Below are 19,312 nucleotides of genomic sequence, written 5' to 3'. Positions count from 1 at the left end.
TGGCAACGTAAACCCGTTTCCCATGCCAATAAACTCAAGAGAATCGCTGGCAAATATCTATTACAGTATTAGTATTATCCTCATATGCGGTGTGAATACGTGCTGAGTGCACGGCACGTATTCAAAGCTTGTGTCTTCCCCGTACAAAACGTTTATAAAACACAAAGATGTGCCGCACAGTACCCAAGCGAGGTTTATTTTGATAACTTATTGTAGTATCTCAAGAAATGCTTTATTTACGTTTTGTTTGCCGAATCAACTATAAACAGCGCAAATAACGGGAAGCTAAAAAATCTGGCAACCCTGGTCTCAGTTTTCTGTTTGTGCGCGTTAAGAGTATGCCGCGCTGTGATTTTCTATTGGTTCCCTCTATCAGTATCGTGCCCGCTTATTGGGTCATCTGTGGGCGTGTGATAGTCTCACTACCCATCCATCGTCCGTATTCATTGGTGTTTGTGAATCTTTCCGCTCCATTGGTCCAAAGGGCTCATCGTTCCTCTCTCTTATTGGTCAATGCTGGTTTCATCGGATGAGAATGCGGAAGTTGTGGTGTCTACTGAGTCACCGTTGTCTCAGCTGATTGTCTGAGTGAGTAACTCTATTTTAAACTCTTATTTCTTTATTAGGATACCTTAATAGTGCAACATTTATGCTGATATGTGATTATGATATTGGGGATGTGTTGGTCCTACAAACAATGAAAGTGTTTCTTGGCGTACTTAGTGGTAAAGAGGCAGTTTTACAACCCGGCTACGAGTGTGCTCGCTACACAGCAGCTACCCCAGATGCTAATGTTTGCGCGCGCGCCCACACACGCACGCACACAAACAATCACTTTCGGTTTTTAAATGAGTTCCATGCCTTCAGCCACGCACTCTTGTTGTGTGGTCACGACTTTTGATAGCGTGTGTTTGTGGTTGGTCACCGCTATTACAACGTCACCGTAGTGTAAGGTGTATTTTTGCTTTTGGATATTTGGGGTTTCTTGGCATTCTCTTTTGTAGCTCACAATTGTAATTGCTTTAAAATTAATGGCCAAGTTGGTGAGTACCACAATCACAGTGGATGACAATCACTGGTCTGAACTATAAAGAATAATCTAATTTTAAGTAGTTCTCTACGTCGTGGATTTTGATCCTTGTTTAGTCGATATAGGCAAATGTGAACGAAATTGTTGATCAGGGCTTTTGTTTACATAGTCTGGAAACAGAATTGGAAGATTTATATGCTTTAGCTGATATGTTAATGAGGGAACATTTACATTTGTCACTTTGTAGTTTATTACAAAGGGATTGCTCAAGCTCGCGCTTTTGGTTTCCTGACATCTTTGTCAGAACATGTGTCGATTATTTATTTATTTTTTAAAAAATGTGTGTATGTATATATATATATATATATATATATATATATATATATATATATATATATATATATATATATATATATATAAAATCAAAAACAGGAAGAAATGTCAGTATGACATGGAATAAACCCTTACATGCATGTTTAGGGGCAATATTGCGTAATGTATAAAACACAATAGATTTGTTATAAATATCAATTTGAAATTTTTCTTATTTGTTGTTTTGCTGGGTTCTGGAATTCACCTCCTGAAATGGAAATGTATGTAGGCCATTGACTAAACCCTCACCTATATTTCCAAGAAGACCTGTAACACTATGGTGGACAGATTTTGACTTTGCACTTAACAGGAAATGAGAAATTGGAGTTTGAAAACACCTGCTGGTGCTGATTTAAATGGCATTATCGGCCAGTTTACTGTAGATCTACGCATGATATGCATTCCAACTGAAGAGGAAGACACCCAAAAGCATGTGTCAATGGAATGATTGGATGCCTTGAAACCAATAAAACCAGTTGAAGTTACATGAATGTTGCACTGCCTTTATTAATCTCTACCTCGCAGTTTGTCCAACATGTCCATTTCCACCAGTGTGCTTTTCATCACAATGTAATTTTCTATATCGCTTAAATAGAAATCTTGATATTTAGCAAGTCTCGATATATCGCCCATGTCTAATATGCAGCTTCTAAAATCACCTCACATTCCCACTAGTAAAGTTAACATATAATAGTCTTTGAGTTGAGCTGTCTTTGTGATTTGGGTTGAGTATCACTTTAAGGCATTAACATACCAACTTGGTTGGTAACCATAACATCCAGTTCAATAAAGAGTAATACACTTTGCTAAAGTTGTTACTGTTTTAGAATTGAATCCTGATACTTTTATTGGCATGGAGCACTAATTGGACAACTGACAGTTGATAAAGTGATGAATTCTTCATGCTCCAGTCCAGGGAGTATTCCTGTCTCTTTGGACCCATTGTCTATCGGTTCATAGCAAACCATTGTACTCCCTTAGCCAACCCCTTAGATGGGGTCAATCTAAAACCTGCTGGATCTGTGGCCTTGATAACCAGGTTTGGACACCCATGGGCTAAACTGAACGGAAACTTTGGGCTAAGACTCAACTTTGGTCCACAGACCAATTTTTCCTTGTTCAACAGTTGGTTAAATGCTGAAACAGTGTATTTTACTCTCTGTGAACTCATAAGTTGGCATTAATAGATTTAATATTGTTTGTTAATCTTAAACAAAATTGTTACTTTAATTGTGCAGTTTAGGTTTTGAGTCACCAAACTTGTGTTTTTTGGTTTGGAGCTGAACAATTTTGGGAGTCCTTAGGCTAAACACAAATCAAAGCTGAAACAAGTTAGTATTAGACTAAAGCAAATATGTTGGTCTGTATGAAATTGTTTACTTGTGACAAGTGTTAAGTTTAATATTGAAAGCTTTTTAATCATTACCTTAATTTCATTATTTCCTCTCCCAACTTTGAAATGTCATTATGCTCATTTAGTGAGTCATTAATTTTTCTGCTTTGTGTTTAGTAACAGTTTTTAAAAAGAAGTGCTAAATGGTCGTGCAATCATGTTTTCTGGCTAGTGATGAGTAAAGGAAGTTTTGCTGTGTAAGCGAGTCATGTGGGGGAATTGTTACAGGCTGTGCCGCTGTAGCACTGCTTCCTCCTTTTTGACAATCCTGGCAGTGACGGAGTGGGTGGGAGTAAGGGTTCGCAGTAGGGAGAGCGATTGCAGAGGGAGGGAGCTGAGGCTTGTCATGCATTAAATTACAACCAGTGTGAGGGATAAGGGAGTGCTTCTACTGCGCTGTATTTCAACCTTAAAAGCGAATTTTCTATTAAATAAAGGGTGAGCCAAGCATTTGTACAGGTAAGACGCTTGCTACGAGTAAAGTTGTTTAGTTTGAGGAGTTTTTTGGTCAGTGGAGCTGAGTGCAAAAGTGGGTGTGTCTAAGGAAAGTGTGTGGAAGTGACACGACAGCACTGCACAGTGCACACTAAAAACTTTTAATCAGGTTTTAATCCAAGTCATTGCTTTAGATTGTTCAGGCTTATGCTTTAGAGACAGAAAACCAACATTGCACATTTGTAAGCACGTGTTTAGCTCTTCATAGTGAACTTTAAACAATTGCAAAAAAAAAAGGCTGTCTGAAAGCCAAACACACTTGACAAAGTTGTTAAAGCTATTAGTGTGGCCCCGGCCATTGAAGCTTAGTTGGTTCTAGACAAATGTGAAAGCAGCCTTACACTTGGTGTGCTCTACACTCTTCTAACCAAACTTGCATATACTTACAGAATAAGGAAGAGTTCTACATCTGTGTTGCATTTCATCTGCTCCTTCAGTAAAATCTGTTTGCTAAATTTGGTATCTTTTAGCTTTGTGTTTCTCTGTCTCTGTGTGCTCTTCAATAACTTTAAACAATTGTATTTGTTGCAGCTGGAGACATACATTTCAAGTTCAGATGTAATTTACTCCACATCATGGTGTTGAGCAGCATAGAAAATAGAGTTCATAGGCAAAGGCCATGTTTACACATGTCATTGTGCCTGTCAGAAAATTATTTCAGAGCCACACAATGTATAATAACTGAATTATCACCTTGGTGGGATTGTGTTAAAGGTAGAATTTGTCAAGCTTGTCTATTTTGCCCTTTATTTTTTTTACTGGCCTGTAATCTAAAAGGAGATACATTTTCATTTCTTGTGAGATTTTACTTCTGTCACGTTACTCAAGCTCGTATGCTTCAAGGAATCAAGGTTTCCGACTTTGCACATGTGCCTGCATGTCTGTCTGCAGCGATGCATATGAGCAGCGTCTTTCCACTGACTTGACCTCATTTCTTCTGAGTACTTCTTGTCCCATCCAAACAAGTTAAATTATTACTTTGCATGACTGACTAAAAACCTTTCAATTTGTTGGATTGTTTAAGTGTATGTACACCCAAAAACGACTTTTTTTCTGCTGGAAACATAAACGATTAGGTATGCAGTGATGTAGTTTATTGGTCCTAGGCCCACTCTTCACATTTTAGTCAAAGCATTTAAATTTAGTATTTTTCATTGTAAGATGTCAGTGACTGCTGGGGTGTTGAAAAAAAAAATTGATTCGGCGATATATTGCCATATTGCGTTGCGCGATTCTCAGATCGATTCAAAATGCATCCATATCGATTTTTTTTTTTTTTGATAAAAAAAAAAATATATATATTATTATTATTGTTATTATTTTTACCTTTATTTAACCAGGAAAGTCTTTTCCACTGCAGGAAACATTGTAACTGCACAAAGAAGTTCGCTGAAACCTGGGCATGTTGACCAGCTTGTGTTTTTTTAAAATAAAATCTAAAAAGAAAGTACTAACTTTCTGCATTTATTTGTTGTTCTAGGCATATACCTCAGTTAAGTTGCACTAAAGTCATGTTGCACTAAAATCAAAGTTGGTTTAAAAGCCACAGGCAGATTGTATGTTATTTTTTTATTTTAAGTTGTTGACACATGGCATGTTAAAGCCAATGTGTGTAAAATATGCCAATAAAATATATTTCATACATAATGTCCTCATGAAGGTGTACAAATTTACAGATTAGTTGTTTCTTAAGTCATACATTAAAAAAACTCAATACTCGCCTTATACTTTAATATCTGGATGTATCGTATAGTTACCTATGTATTGATACGAATCGTATCGCCAGATGCCAGGCAATACACACCCCTTGTGACTGCCCTCTATGGGTTGAAGGCTGCATTACAATTGAATTTTGCTATTGCCTGAGATGGTTCTCGATGTCGTCATTAACTGTCACTGTTGACAGACCTCCTATAAAAGCTGGTAGGAGGGACTTTCTTCCTCTCTTAGCCCTAAATGCACATTTATTGATAGCTCAATGTGGACTGTGTTCTGCTGCTGTGATTCTTGTTGATTCTGTGTTGGACCCGGAATAATATTGGGATTTATATTTTTCTATTGTTTTATTTAGTTGATTGTTTTTGTATAGATTATAAAGCACTCCGTTTATATTGGATAGGGCTGGGCAAAAAATCAATTTACCGTAATCGATTAATCGAATTTGTAGATAAAAGCGATTTTTATTTCGCAAATTTGAGTTTAAAAAAATGAAAAAAATAAAATATTTTATTAATTTAAAAAATTTTTTTTTCCCCCACCACAGTTTTTTCTGACTTTTTAGCCCCCTCTTTGTTGACATTTGTTTACCCTTCGAGTAGGCTGAATGTGTGCCACAGGCTTGTTTTTTATTCACACTATGCTGAGACGCTAAGGGAAGAGTTTATTTATTTTTTTAATTGTAATGTTATATGTTATAGAATATATAGTTATCTGATTTCTTAATCAGAAAATTTAAGCTACTGTTTAGTTGCTGTTGTACTTTTAAGCTTGAAATTGTTGAATGACAATTCATTTACTTTTTATTTTGGGGTTGTTTTATGTCTTTTTACTCTTGAGGACAATTACAGCAATAAAGTTGCACTTTTGACAATATATCTGATGTCTGCAGTCATTTTTAAGTGCATTAAAAAAATAAAAAATTGAATCAAACTCGAAATTTTCTTTAAAAAATCGGAATTTTTTTTTAAGGAAAATCACCCAGCCCTAATATTGGACAGTAATTATAGATTACAAGATGGAGGATACACACAGTAGAGCTTTAATCGGGCAGAAAAAAGACCTTACCCGGCACAAGAGAACACAGCCCGAACCCGTCCGACCTCAATTAATGACAGGTGTAAATGACAAAACTAATGTATATGTAAGGTTATACTAGGGCTGGGCGATATGGCCTTTTATAAATACCGCGATATTTTTAGGCCATGTCACGATACACGATATATATCTCGATATTTTGCATTACCCTTGAATTAACACTTTGATGCACAAAATCACACCAGTATGATGTTTCTATATGTCAACATTAAAACATTCTTGATCATACTGCATTAATATATGCCAATTTTAAACTTTCATGCAAAAAAGGGGATATCACAACTAAGTCAAAGTTGACATAACTGTATTTATTAAACAGTGAGTGGCTCAAACATAAAATTGTGCACGGAAAGTGCACGTTCTGTGCAAAATTGTCACAGGGACATTTCAAAACAAGACATTAGTGCAGGATGCAACTCACATGGCATTTCAAAACACAAAATTAAAGTGCACTTTTTGTACATAATGCCACTACAATATTTTAAAAACAAATAGTGCCCTTTTGTGCATGTTGTCATTAAGATGACATTTCAAAACAACACTAAATTTAAGTGCACCTTTTGTGCATAATGCCACTAAGATATTTTAAAAAAGTCCGCGAGTTTAACGGTATGGTCATTTTCAACACCGCACAGACTACAAGCTGCGATATATCGAGTATATTCGATATATCGCCCAGCCCTAGGTTATACTATATAGTGTTATTGTGAAAATGTAGTTGAGTGTAACAGTGACTTTTTCAAAAGGTTCACCTTATCCACTGAATGTGTTTGACCATTCTAGTATGCAGTATCTTCAAATCTTGGCATTATTTATAAGATTACGGTAAATTCAAGAAAGTCTTTACTCTGAGATTATTTTGTAATTTCTGCATGAAAAAGATCTTAAAAGACCTTTTGAGTGTTCATAATTTTAGAAGATGTTTGAATATCATTTTTTTGTTTGTTTCCTAAATGCCCGCTCAAGTTTGTTTCCGCGGTTTGTATTACTCCGCCCTGCTTGCTCCGTTTCTTTCCGGGGTTTGTATTATGGTGTGTTCACACCAAACGTGACTGTAGTGACTGCAGTCACTTCAATCGCCCGTGATGAGTCGTTTGAACATAGTGGCGCTTTTTGGTCACTCCCTCACTTCATTCATTGCTCCAGTGAAAGTGGTGACCAGGGAAGTAAGAGAGTGTGTGTGTGTGTGTGTGTGTGTGTGTGTGTGTGTGTGTGTGTGTGTGTGTGTGTGTGTGTGTGTGTGTGTGTGTGTGTGTGTGTGTGTGTGTGTGTGTGTGTGTGTGTGTGTGTGTGTGTGTGTGTGTGTGTGTGTGTGTGTGTGTGCGCGTGCGTGCGTGTGTGTGTCCGCCTGGGGGGACAGAGGGTTGATCGCGTCTTCTGCGGCTGTATGTTTACAGCACTTATCATAGAGAGCGCCGCTTTTACGGTTTAAGTGATCAACTTACCGGGTTACTTAAGGAAGAGTTCACCCAGAATGTAGGCTTATTCAAGAAGTTAACTGCTTTAATTTTGCCCCTGTAATTTCAAGAGGTACTAGCTTCAGACCTCTGCTGCAGCCGTCTCACTGTAGCGGGAGGGGGGGCGCTGCTGCCTCTGCTCTACAGACAGTGACGTCCGGGGTAGTTGTTGCTTGAAGTCGCTTAAAAAGTTCAAATTTTTCAACTTTTAGCGACTAGGTCGCGCAGGACCTACTTGGCAGAATAATTATAATCTTCCTCAAGAAGAACTGTTGATTTATTTGTCACAACTGCTCCAGGTTTTGAGTTAGTTTTTTTTTTTTTAAACATGTATGTATTGCTTTATCAATTTATACATTGAATATGCATTACAATATACAGGCACAGTTGAACAGTCCCTCAACACAAACATATGGCAGTATCAAAAGTAATATATATATAATAATAATTAAAGAAGCTAAACAAAAATATTGAATGAAGAATTGTAATTAAGAAACATCACACGAAAAAAAATATATATATATATATATATATATATATATATATATATATATATATACATATTAAAACAAAAAGTAGAAAAAAAAATCACATGAAAGGAGTAGCATTATGAAATATTCAAATCATCTTCCTCATAATAAATGTGGTACCGTCATAATCACCTCACATCTCCAGTGCCTCTTCGATATCACCCCTCCTATCAAAATCCCAAAACATCCTCCAGATGTTATCAAACTCGGAAGCTTTCTTTCTAACTATACAAGTCAGTTTCTCAAGAGCCAGACTTGATGTTAGGTTTTTTAACCAGTAGCCAAGAGAAGGGCAGTTAACATTTTTCCAGCACAGTGCTTTTGAGTTTGTTTTATTTTGTTTCATATACATCTACCTGGGCTGCAGCTCTTTGTTGTTTAGATCGCTGCCAACTTGTAGTGTTATTGCAGCAAGTTTCAGTTTTACACTTACAGTTGGGGGCCTTTGTAAATTGAATACCCTAATTACAGTACAGCAACCAAATTAAACTGTATCAACTAAGTGAATTAATAAAAATGGCCGGTGTAAAGACTTTTTTAAATGCTCCTGTGAAATCTGTGACCTGTTGACCTGCACAACTCAAAGAATCGGAATCGTTGAAATCAAAATGATGCCCAACCCTGCTTTAGTTCCTCCATCACTTAAATATATTTTTTGAACATGGTTATTAGTTTTCTTGCTTTGATGTCATTTTTCAGTACTTGGATCTCAGGGGGTTTAGACCCCAGCTCGTAAAGTATCACTTCTTCCAAAGCAACCCACATACTATACACCATGATCTCACTGTGATGTGTTTGCAATTGGCAGGAGCTATCTCTGGCACGGCAGAACCAAGTGGACAGGAGGAGAAGGAGGGATCTGAAGAGGTGCGGCTGGACTCACAGTCCACAACAGCGACCGGCATCATGGTAAGCTAGATGCACTGCCAATGAGGGTGCTGTATTTGTTATGCATACTCCTGCATGCTGCAGATTCCTGGTTGTTCACGTTGCACATGCCGCACTGGTGTCCCTGAATGATGTATACCAAAGTGAAAGAGCAAGTCAGGAATCAACATTCGCACAGGCCATGGTCACAAGCCTATAACTGTGTTGCAACATGTCTTACCGGATGCTCATCTCAATCTTTGGTTTCAAAGTACGTTTGAACTTGAAACTTCACAAGCACTTGTTCTCAGTGGTTGTCTCATAACGTGTGTGCTTTTTTTTTTGACATGCACTAGTTTTACTTCTTAAGGGTCACCAGAGGATAACAATTTATAAAATTTTAAATTCAAAAATAAGAATATAATTGAATAAATGACCTTTTATGTAGTACTATATCAAACTCTGTCCAGCTGTGTTATGTAGGTGTGCAGTAAATAACTGACTTTAAAAAATAAAATTAAAATTAAAATAATGTACTGCAGATGTTACTTTGGTATATATTTCCGTTGATTATCATCTAGTACAGGGGTGGGAAACTCCAGTCCTCGAGGGCCTGATTCCTGAGACTTTTAATTGTGTCCCTGCAACAACACACCTGAATCAAAAGAATGGCTTGTTATCATGCTTCTACAGAGCTTGATGACAACACATTGGTTTCAACCAGGTGTGTTAGAGCAGGGAGATATCTAAAAGTCTCCGGAACCAAGCCCTCGAGGACTAGGGTTCCCCACCTCTGAGCTAGTACACACCATTATCAGCTTTATATTATCAGCAGCAACTGTGACACAGACCACAAAGCCCATGATGTGCCTTATGAACAAACGAGTGAAAAATATTACCAAAGCTGTGGCTTACCATATCGCTAAAGACATGGTCTCAATAATAACAAAGTCTATGATATGCTCAGTAAAACACTGTGTGTGAGTGTGTGTGTGCACGCTGTAGAGATCTGGAGGTCTCCGCGGGTCGATAACGTAAACAGGACTCAAAACAACTTGTTACCATCACACTGCAGATGGGACGGTAACAGAAAAGTAACATAAAACTCTGTCCACGTGCTCAGTACAAATCAGCAAGAAGGCAGGTCTGACTCAACTCTGACCTTACGTTACCATCGCCCTTAAAGGGACAGTCCTCAGAAGGCCATCATTACAGCATACGTGTGTGTCTGTGTGTTTGCGTGCATGTGTGCTTGTGTTAGTAGTGGTAACTTTATATATTCTGTATGCCACTTTGGATAATAGTATCTGATAAATTCACAATTGTCACTAATAATAAATAAATAAATGATAGTTAATAATAATTAAAAAAAAAAAAAAACTGTACAGCACTTTGGTCAGCTGAAGTTGTTTTTAAAATGTGCACAAAGAGACATTTGTTGATATTGTTCTCTTCACCTCTATTAATAAAGGTCCCTGTGTGACATTTGGCATGTGGCTTTAACTGACTTACCTTATTTTAGGGGTTTGCCTCTGAAAAAAGAAACTAACAGGTATGCTATGCTATAATAATTAGGGGAAACCTAAGTTACATCACAGAGAAAAAATCAATATATATAGAGTATTACCATTCTGGTTTGATTTTATGCTTTGATCAACTCAAGGCAAGGGCAAAATATTGAGATATATATCATACATCGTGATATAGCTTTAAAATATCAAGATATAAAAAAAAGGCTTTTTCACCCAGCCCTACATCAAGGATGTCAAAAACACAAGTTAGTTCACTAGTGAGCTGCAACAACTACGACATGTTAACTAGTCAGTCATTGATTAAGGTCTGATTGGTGGCCTTTTAAAATCCTTATACTGTACATTATCAGAAAAGTAGCTGCTGCTAAGAATTATGAATTACTCAACCAGTTTTGAACTAGCTTATGCACTTTGTGTTGGTGGTGTCTTACTGTCTATAGGAGAAAAATTGTTTACATAGCTGAGAGCCTGAGGTTTGTAATGCCACTAAAATAAGGCACAGCAAACACAATGTGAAACATGCAAGGCTATTTTTGACAACATCTCCTTACATTTGAAGTTGGTCACACCAGTTGTTAATTTTACCATTAAGCACATAAACGTGGGTAACGTGCCATTGTAAAACTTACAAAAGGATACATAGACATGTCTGTAAATGAAAATACAGTGAAGGAGGAAACGTTGTTCAAAGGACAATTTCCTCTTTCATCTAAATGGCTCTGCATTCATGAGACAGAAATAGGAAGTGTAACTTGAGGACGGGTGTCCTGACATTCTGGTTACCATGGACGGGTGCCCAGCTCTCAGTCTTATTATGGGAACACTGGGTTTAATTGATAGCAAGGCTGGCAAACAGATAATGAGGGGTCTGGATTAGCGTAGCACTGAAGCTACTGTATTTTTATAAGTAATAGTTTTGCTCTTGTTTCCTTGTTTTGTTACATGACTGTAGGTGTGGTCAAAAGTAGGCTTTATATTTGTAACCAATCACACCCAGATTAGTTTGCTGAGTCAAGTCATATTTAAATATATCATTTGTTTATTCCTCTTCATGATTGATCGAAATGGCGGGTTTTGTTGAGTTGCTCATAACTTTTCATCACAGAGCAAATGACATTCCTGTATGTCTTGAGCTAGAACTGAGAGACATTTGATTTGCACGTAATCGGATCCTTTTAATCAAGTCTTGTGAAGCAGTGTCTAATTGTGTCCCAGCGATTTATATTTTTCTAAAGGGATGTAATGAGTTAATGCTGTTGTCCACCTATGCTGGTGTGTTGTTAGCAGGATAATGCCAGCATGGAAACTGGGACAATGGAGTTTCATTTTCCCCAGTGTGTCGTAATGCTACCCTGTGATGGTAATACATTATGGTAAGGTACTGTAATGTGGCTGCACCACACACAGACTCATGTTTCTGTGACGCTGCTCTGTATAATGTCACCTTGTTACACAAAGATCAAATCACCTGCTAGTGTGTAGGAAGTTTTCTTTGAAGTATTTAGAATTAAGAATGTTTTTGTGGCTGTACTTTGACCCATTAAGTTCCTTTCAGGTGATTGTTAATGATTTGCCTGCATCCCAACATAAGAGGACCTTTGATTTTACTACTGTTTAAACTTATCGTAGGCTGTCCTGTTCTTTTGCATTTCATTCACTTCAAACTATTTTTTTTTACAGTACTTGTTCTCTATTCTACAGATAAAATATAGCAGCAATAAATTGTGTATTTGGACCACAGTCTTTCAGTGTAGTTTAGAAATTGTGGTGTCTTAACACAGAGTATTCTGTCAATATTTAGATTTTGTTGGTCAATCTAAACATTACAGAGATTAAACATAAAGTAAAGAATTGAGCTGAAAGATGGCTGTCAGTGAAAGTTGGACAAATAAATCTGTGATTAAGAACATGCAAACACCTGAAGGTGAAATGCAAACATGGATAACTTATTCTCTCAGATTCATTCTTTATTTTATGCCAGGTGGACCTCTGTTGTAAGGAATGCATTTACATTTTCTTGTGCATCTTTATTCAGGTTTTTTGACATTGTCAAAGCTTCTGTTTTGACCTCAACAAGCATTTGATACTTCAAAGTTTAAGAATGATCTCAGAGGTATGCCTTGTTTGTATTACTTACTGTTAAACTTTTAGTTATTTCTTTAAGTTAAGATAGAAAGCACAAGTTGATTGTGAGACACATCTGAATGTATAAATATAGATATCTGCTTTATCTAAACTCTTACTTGCATTATGTATTAATGTAAAATGAAAAATGACTCATAGAGGTCAGTATTATTCATATCTATCTTCTATAGCTTTGCATCAACATGTAGTCTGACACCTTATTGGAGACTCATTGGCCTCTTTTCCTAAAATAGATCCTGAGACACTGGAGGCCAAATGTGGTGCTCACTTTTACGGAAAGTTCACACAAGGCCTATCCGGTGGGAACAGTGCTTAATCAAGTATATTATTTTGGATTACAGATTAGAGTAGGGTGTTTTTGCATTACCAGGAATTATGCAATCAAGATTCTCACATTTAGGGAATTCGCAGGGGTCAACCCAACCGGAATGTCCAATGACTGAGCCTCACCTTGGGTGAACCTCCTTCATGATCATGGTGACCCCCGCCTAGCGCCCAATGAGAGCCGGAGATTGGCACCGGCAGACCCCCGCGACTAGGGATGTAACGATTCACTCAACTCCCGATACGATTCGATTCACGATACTGGGTTCACTATACGATTCTCTCATGATTTATTTTACAAAATGGGACTGTACACAAATGATGATTGAAAAATATTCCTTTATTTTTTTGGGGGAAAAAAATAGAAAATACTGTACTATTTTCCTTTTATTTTTCGTTGTCAAAATAATCCCTTGATAAACTATTCAAAACAATGCAATTTAACAAAAAATAAATCTTGAATGAAATAAATACAGGAATAATACAAATGAAGAATTAATTTATTTTTTTTTGAAAGTGCAACTGAAAATGCATTTTGTGCCTTTACAATTGAACTTTAAAAAAAAAAAACAGTCTGCACTGTATTTACGTCAGATATTTCTTTGGACCAGCAGAGGGCGCTGGTAACCCAGTGGTCGGTTGGGATGCAGGTATTCTGTTCAGTGAAGAAGAGATGCTACGCGCTAGCAGACAAAAACGTGACTTTTACAGATATTCACATAATATTACAGATATTCTTTCGGTGCTAAAGGGGTAAGGAATCATTTCTGAACATGTTTAAGAGTAGAAAGTGGCCAGAAAGAAAGTAGTAGCAGATTCCGCCCGCCGCCTCAGCATTTGGATAAGAGAAAGATTAATATATAATCAGCCCTCTGCTGTTTAAAAAAAGTACTGCGATTCAATTTTCAGAGGATCGATGTGAACCGTGATACTTATGAACAGTGTTTGGAATAACGGCGTTTAAAGTAACGGCGTTAGGTTACTAACTTAGGATAGGATGCTCTTTTGGGAATCCCCCAAAAGAGCATCAAACAGCTACAGCTGGTTCAGAACGCTGCAGCTCGGGTCTTAACCAGAACAAAGAGGTCAGAGCACATTACTCCAGTTTTAAAGTCTTTACACTGGCTCCCAGTCAGCCTCAGAATAGACTTTAAAGTTCTGCTGCTGGTGTATAAATCTGTGAATGGGTTTGGTCCAGAATACATCAGTGACATGTTAGTCAGGTATGAACCCAGCAGGTCTCTCAGATCTACGGACACAGATCAGATAGTGGAGCCCAGAGTTCACAGTAAACATGGTGATGCTGCTTTTAGTTGTTATGCTGCAAAGAAGTGGAACAAACTGCCAGCGGAGCTGAAGTCAGCATCCAATGTGAACATTTTTAAATCAAAGTTAAAGGCACTTTTTTTCTCTACTGCATATGATTGAGAGAGAGATTTTTGTCATGTTGTTGATGTAATGATGATTTTACTGATGATTTTAATTGATTTTACTGATGATTTTAAATGTTCTTATTGATTTAAATGTTCTTATTGATTTTAAACAATTGAATGTTTTATCATGTAAAGCACATTGAGTTGCCTTGAGTATGAAATGCGCTATATAAATAAATTTGCCTTGCCTTGCCTTGCCTTGCCATTTGTTTTTCAGTAACGGGGTAATCTAACTAATTACTTTTTATGCCGTTACAACGCCGTTATCGTTAATGAACGTTAAATGCGGTGCGTTACATGCATTGATTAAATAAAATGTTATCCGAAAGCATCCCCGGCTTCTGAATCAGCTGTTGTGAGGAGAAACAAGGTGAGCGATTATGATTGGCTTAGGCTGCATCATGTTTCATGGTAGCCAATCAGAGACAGTGTTTTTACACATGTGCCAGCAAGAGGAGGCGGGTTAAAAACAAGGTGAGCGATTATGATTGGCTAAGGCAACGTGCCAGCACCCACAACACACACACACACACACACACACACACACACACACACACACACACACACACACACACACACACACACAGAGCAGATTGGATGAAGCAGCAGAGATGGTGAGCGTGGAGCAGTCTGATGAAAAGTGGGCATTTTTAAGGTGGCAATACAAACACTACTTTAAATTAATTGTGGTCAAAGGCAAGAACGTACATGTGAAGTGTTCATTATATCCAGGAGAGAAGACTTTGTCCACATCTGTTGTAAGCAACTCAAATTTAATGAAGCACCTCACGATACACGCATCTAAAAAATGTGAATTCTTTGACATATAGCAACTTTTTTTTTTTTTTTTTTTTTATAGTAACGCAAATAGTTACTTTCCTTGGTAATGAGTTACTTTTATTATAGAGTAATTTAGTTACTAACGCAGTTACTTTTTTGAACAAGTAGTGAGTAACTAACTAATTACTTTTTTAAAGTAACGTTCCCAACACTGCTTATGAATCGATTTTTAACTGCCTTACGATTAATTGTTACATCCCTACCCGTGACCCTGAACAGGAATAAGTGGGTCTGAAAATGAATGAATGAATGTTTTTGCATTTTTACAATTATCCCCATGACGTGTTTTTTTCCCTGTAACAACCAGGAAGAGATTAAATGAACAAACAAAAAAATCTGTAAAGTTCAACCTGAAGCGACCTGTTTGATAGGAGCGATCAAGAATTTTTCTTATTTCGTATTCAAAAAATACTCCTCAAATGTGTAATTTTAGATATGTTGAATGCTAGAATTTGCTATTTGTAAAATGAGATGGGTACACAGGTTTTAATTTTTCTGACTGTCCAGGGCAAACAGCTGTTGAATGTATAAATGAGAGTAAAATGTGGTAAGATTATACCCCGAGTGGCTTGAAAAAGATAAAAAAAACAAGATAAAATCAAGTGGAAGTTTTAGTGAAAGGTTGAGAGGCTGATGTAGCTGGTAGTAATGGTTACATGGACAGCAATTTCAAATTTAGGCATTAAACTAGTAAAACCCCATCTCAACTTATAAAAAATTATTAAAGATGAATGGTGCGTGCTTTGATATACAGTAAAACATCTTCCATAACTGTGACAGCTCATGTTCATTATGTCTACTCCTACAGTGCACACAGAGCTGTTGCATGAGTCCATTTACTTGATTAAAGTCGTGCTGCTTAAGTGCAATGTTTCACACTCCTATGTGGACATTTAACAACATTTTGCAAGAAGTGCATACTCACATTTTGTGTGTGGCATGAATAGTAGTTTTACTTCACCTTTTAAGGTTTTTGTGAGAATTGCTAAGTGCATTATAAACTTCATAGCAGCGTAAATAAATCTTTTTTTATATAGCTAACCTTTCCTAAACTGATTTACTTAAATCTGCATTTAAAAGTTCACATTAAAGTGATTCCATCCGTGTCAAATCTGGTGTCCACAGTGCATTGTCTATGGAAATAAAATTTATTTAATTAGAGGCATTGTGTGCATCCAGCCGGGGCTGCGGGTAATGGCCAATGTGCATTACATAACGTGGGGTTAAACAGCTGTAGGTGAATGGCTGTCATGCCTCTGCTCGGAAAAATGTTGGGGTAAGAGGAGTAGAAATGTTTATGCATACTACTGCAGTATAATAACACTACACACTCTATAAACACTCAAGGACCATGCTTTATATTTAGTCACTTCATGTACAATGTGCAAATTTAAGATGAAGAGTTTGCTGTGTCATCAGAGATCTCTGCATCATCTGAATCTTTTCATTACCATCCCCCATTGAGCGTTTACTGCGCACTTGCCTTCTGCTCTCTATCCAATGCAGCCAGTGCATCACGTTTGTGATGGGATGCTGTCCACAGCTATAGGCTGAGGAGTCCCTTTGCACTCTGTTACCTTGAGGTTGAGATTTTCTGTTTGGATCACTGCATGCGTGTCTATCCATTTCCCATACTGTACTGCAGTTAGTGGTGCACGTGTGGCAGTCGCAGCGTTCCTCGGTTGCCAGCAATGCACTTCAAGCTTTATTGCCTTGTTGCCGAGCGAGAAGCATATTTGTGTGAAGATATCGGTGAAGGGTGAACAGAGGGGGGATGGAGGTGTGTGTGTGAGGGGGATGAGAGAGAGAAATGTGAGCAAGTAAAAACCAGAGCGGGAGGTGGATGCGCATGCAGAGGGTGGAGCCTAGCATCAGGCAGTTACCCAGTCCTTCTCTCTTCTTGCCCTTTCCTCACCACTTATCACTTGCTGCCATTGAAGCCACTTCCGGAGTTGTTTCTTCATTTTCGCTCTCAGCGCTTAACTCAACTGATCAGTGGACTGCCGCTGTTGCTTGTTATTTTTTTCCTCTTCCTTTTTCCCCACAGCTGTACTGAGGTTTTCTTCAGATACCGGTGTGGTCCTTCTATCCGCAATTTGGAGGCAGTGAGGGTGGGGTGGGAGGGTTGGGATTGGAAGTAAAAGCAGGGGTTTGGTGGCATGTTGACCTTTAGCCCCTCTTGAGAAGCAGTAACAGATAGATAGGGTTGAGGTCCAGACGGGGGGGCAGGCAGAGGGATTCAGAGGGGGACAGCCTGAGAGAAGAATGGTAATGCCGGCTCCTCGTGCTCTGGTCGTGCTGCTGCTCTACAGGCTGCGTGTCACTCAGACACAGTCCTGCCTCTCCTCAACATGAACCTTGCTGGGAGGGTGTCCTGCTCCATGCTTAACTGCTTTGTAAGTCCAAAAGCGCTCTTTTTTTATGTCTTCTTTTTGATTGGTGCGCACACTTTTGCACTACTGTTGTGTGCTAGCTTATTGATTAGTGAGGTTCGACACGTGGGATCTGCAGTTAAGTAACAACACTGATATTGTAGAGAAAGATAAAATTGCATCAGGGATCAGTCAGGTGTTACTCACTGCTTTCTCTATGTGAAGACCTTCAAGAGATCTTCACATGGGGGATGGGGTATCCACTCTACTACAACGATGACTACAATATTGACATTATGCTGTATGCATTATGCTAATATTTGTTACCAAATAGCTACTTCAGATATGTTTGAACTAGAGGTGTGGATCAATTAACAAAATGCAACTAATTATTTGCAAATCAAACCATAATTAATCACGATGAATCAAATACGTTTACAATTTCAGTTTTCGCAAAGAAAACCAGTGACACATTTAGAATGGGAACCATGAACATGAGAATTGACCAATAATCTGCACTATCAGCTGAAATTCAGCATTTTTATTAGGGATGTCCCGATATAACTTTTTCATTTCCGATATGATACCAATATTGCAGCCTTGTGTATCGGCCGATACCGATATTGATCCAATATCAGCATGAATCATACTAACTTTTATTACTTTTTTTTAAATTTATTTTTCTAATTAAAAAATAATGACCCTTTTTGTAGTGTGGAATGTTAGAAAAGGCTTGATCAAGTGATGTTACTCAAACAGAGAACAATAGTCAGCAACAGTAGGTATGAGAAAAACTGACCCATTTATTATTAACCAATTGGTTACATACATTTTAAACTTCAACATAATATCTACAGTATTCTACGATTGAATAAAATAAATAAAAAATGATTTGAAAAAAGACAAGAAAAAAAATCGAAAATTTGAATCCGATATTTGTTTTCAGGCTTTGGACCGATATCCGATCGGAATAGCCCTAATTTTTATAATACTGTAATCACCCCTTTTTTCCACCGATAGCCAATAAAATATGTTTACTTTAAAACGCGCTCCCTTGGCTCTTATACAGCTGTCTTTCCCTGCCTGAAGTCACCACTCATAGCTGTGTATCCATGTCCCGCCTACAGCTCCCACTAATTGGCTACACAACAATTGCTGCTAAATGCTGCTAGAACATTCCAGCACTTTTTGTTTTCCGATAATTTATCTTATTTTTCGTACTGTATGGTACAGTTCTGTTTTTATTTTTAATTTACAAAAATTCAGGGAGCCAATTTCTTTATTTATTCCAGGGAACTTTGGGAGATCTCTACACTTTTTGTTTAATATAATAAAATAAAGCCTAAAACTTTTCAACCATGATTATTGTCAGCGTTTATTCTACAACAGTTTAAGGTTTTTTTTTTTTTTTTTTAATCATAGATCATATCGGTTTCCTTGATTACTAACAGTCGGTATCGGCCCTAAAAAACCCAAAAGCATATCGGTCAATCTTTACTTGAGTCATTACAAATAAAATTACTTTAAATATGAAGAAAGAAAGTTAGAAAATAGCCAAGATAGTCTATTAAAATAATGTGCACAATTAATCTAACTTATAGGTTTAGAAAATTCCAGTGACATTATGAGAGAAATGCTGAGTAACTTTGAATCTTGAACATTCAAACCTGTTTAGACATTAACTTTTGATTTGACAATCAGCTGCTGA

At 37.5% G+C, this 19,312-nt stretch overlaps 1 protein-coding gene and 1 pseudogene across 4 annotated transcripts in view; one reads left to right on the top strand and one right to left on the bottom strand.

The window, feature by feature from the left end:
* Positions 1-475: 475 nt before the first annotated feature.
* The window catches only part of mtmr4 (myotubularin related protein 4), a 49,477-nt gene continuing 30,640 nt past the window's right edge, over positions 476-19,312 (top strand). The window contains exons 1-2 of one of the 4 annotated variants that reach the window (XM_028466299.1): positions 476-588; positions 8,900-9,000. In XM_028466299.1, the coding sequence (XP_028322100.1) occupies positions 8,998-9,000 (3 nt within the window). In that variant the 5' untranslated portion in view covers positions 476-588; positions 8,900-8,997. Of the gene's footprint in view, positions 589-3,100; positions 3,255-8,899; positions 9,001-17,390; positions 17,629-19,312 lie in introns of those variants that run through there. The other 3 variants (XM_028466300.1, XM_028466297.1, XM_028466298.1) reach the window with 3 other exon arrangements.
* On the bottom strand, positions 12,972-13,127 carry LOC114476269 (uncharacterized; annotated as a pseudogene).

The sequence above is a fragment of the Gouania willdenowi genome, chromosome 14 (genome assembly GCF_900634775.1).
Source record: "Gouania willdenowi chromosome 14, fGouWil2.1, whole genome shotgun sequence".
NCBI lineage: Eukaryota > Metazoa > Chordata > Actinopteri > Blenniiformes > Gobiesocidae > Gouania > Gouania willdenowi.
Note: the sequence above shows the minus strand (reverse complement) of the source record. Positions and strands in the feature narration are given on the sequence as shown.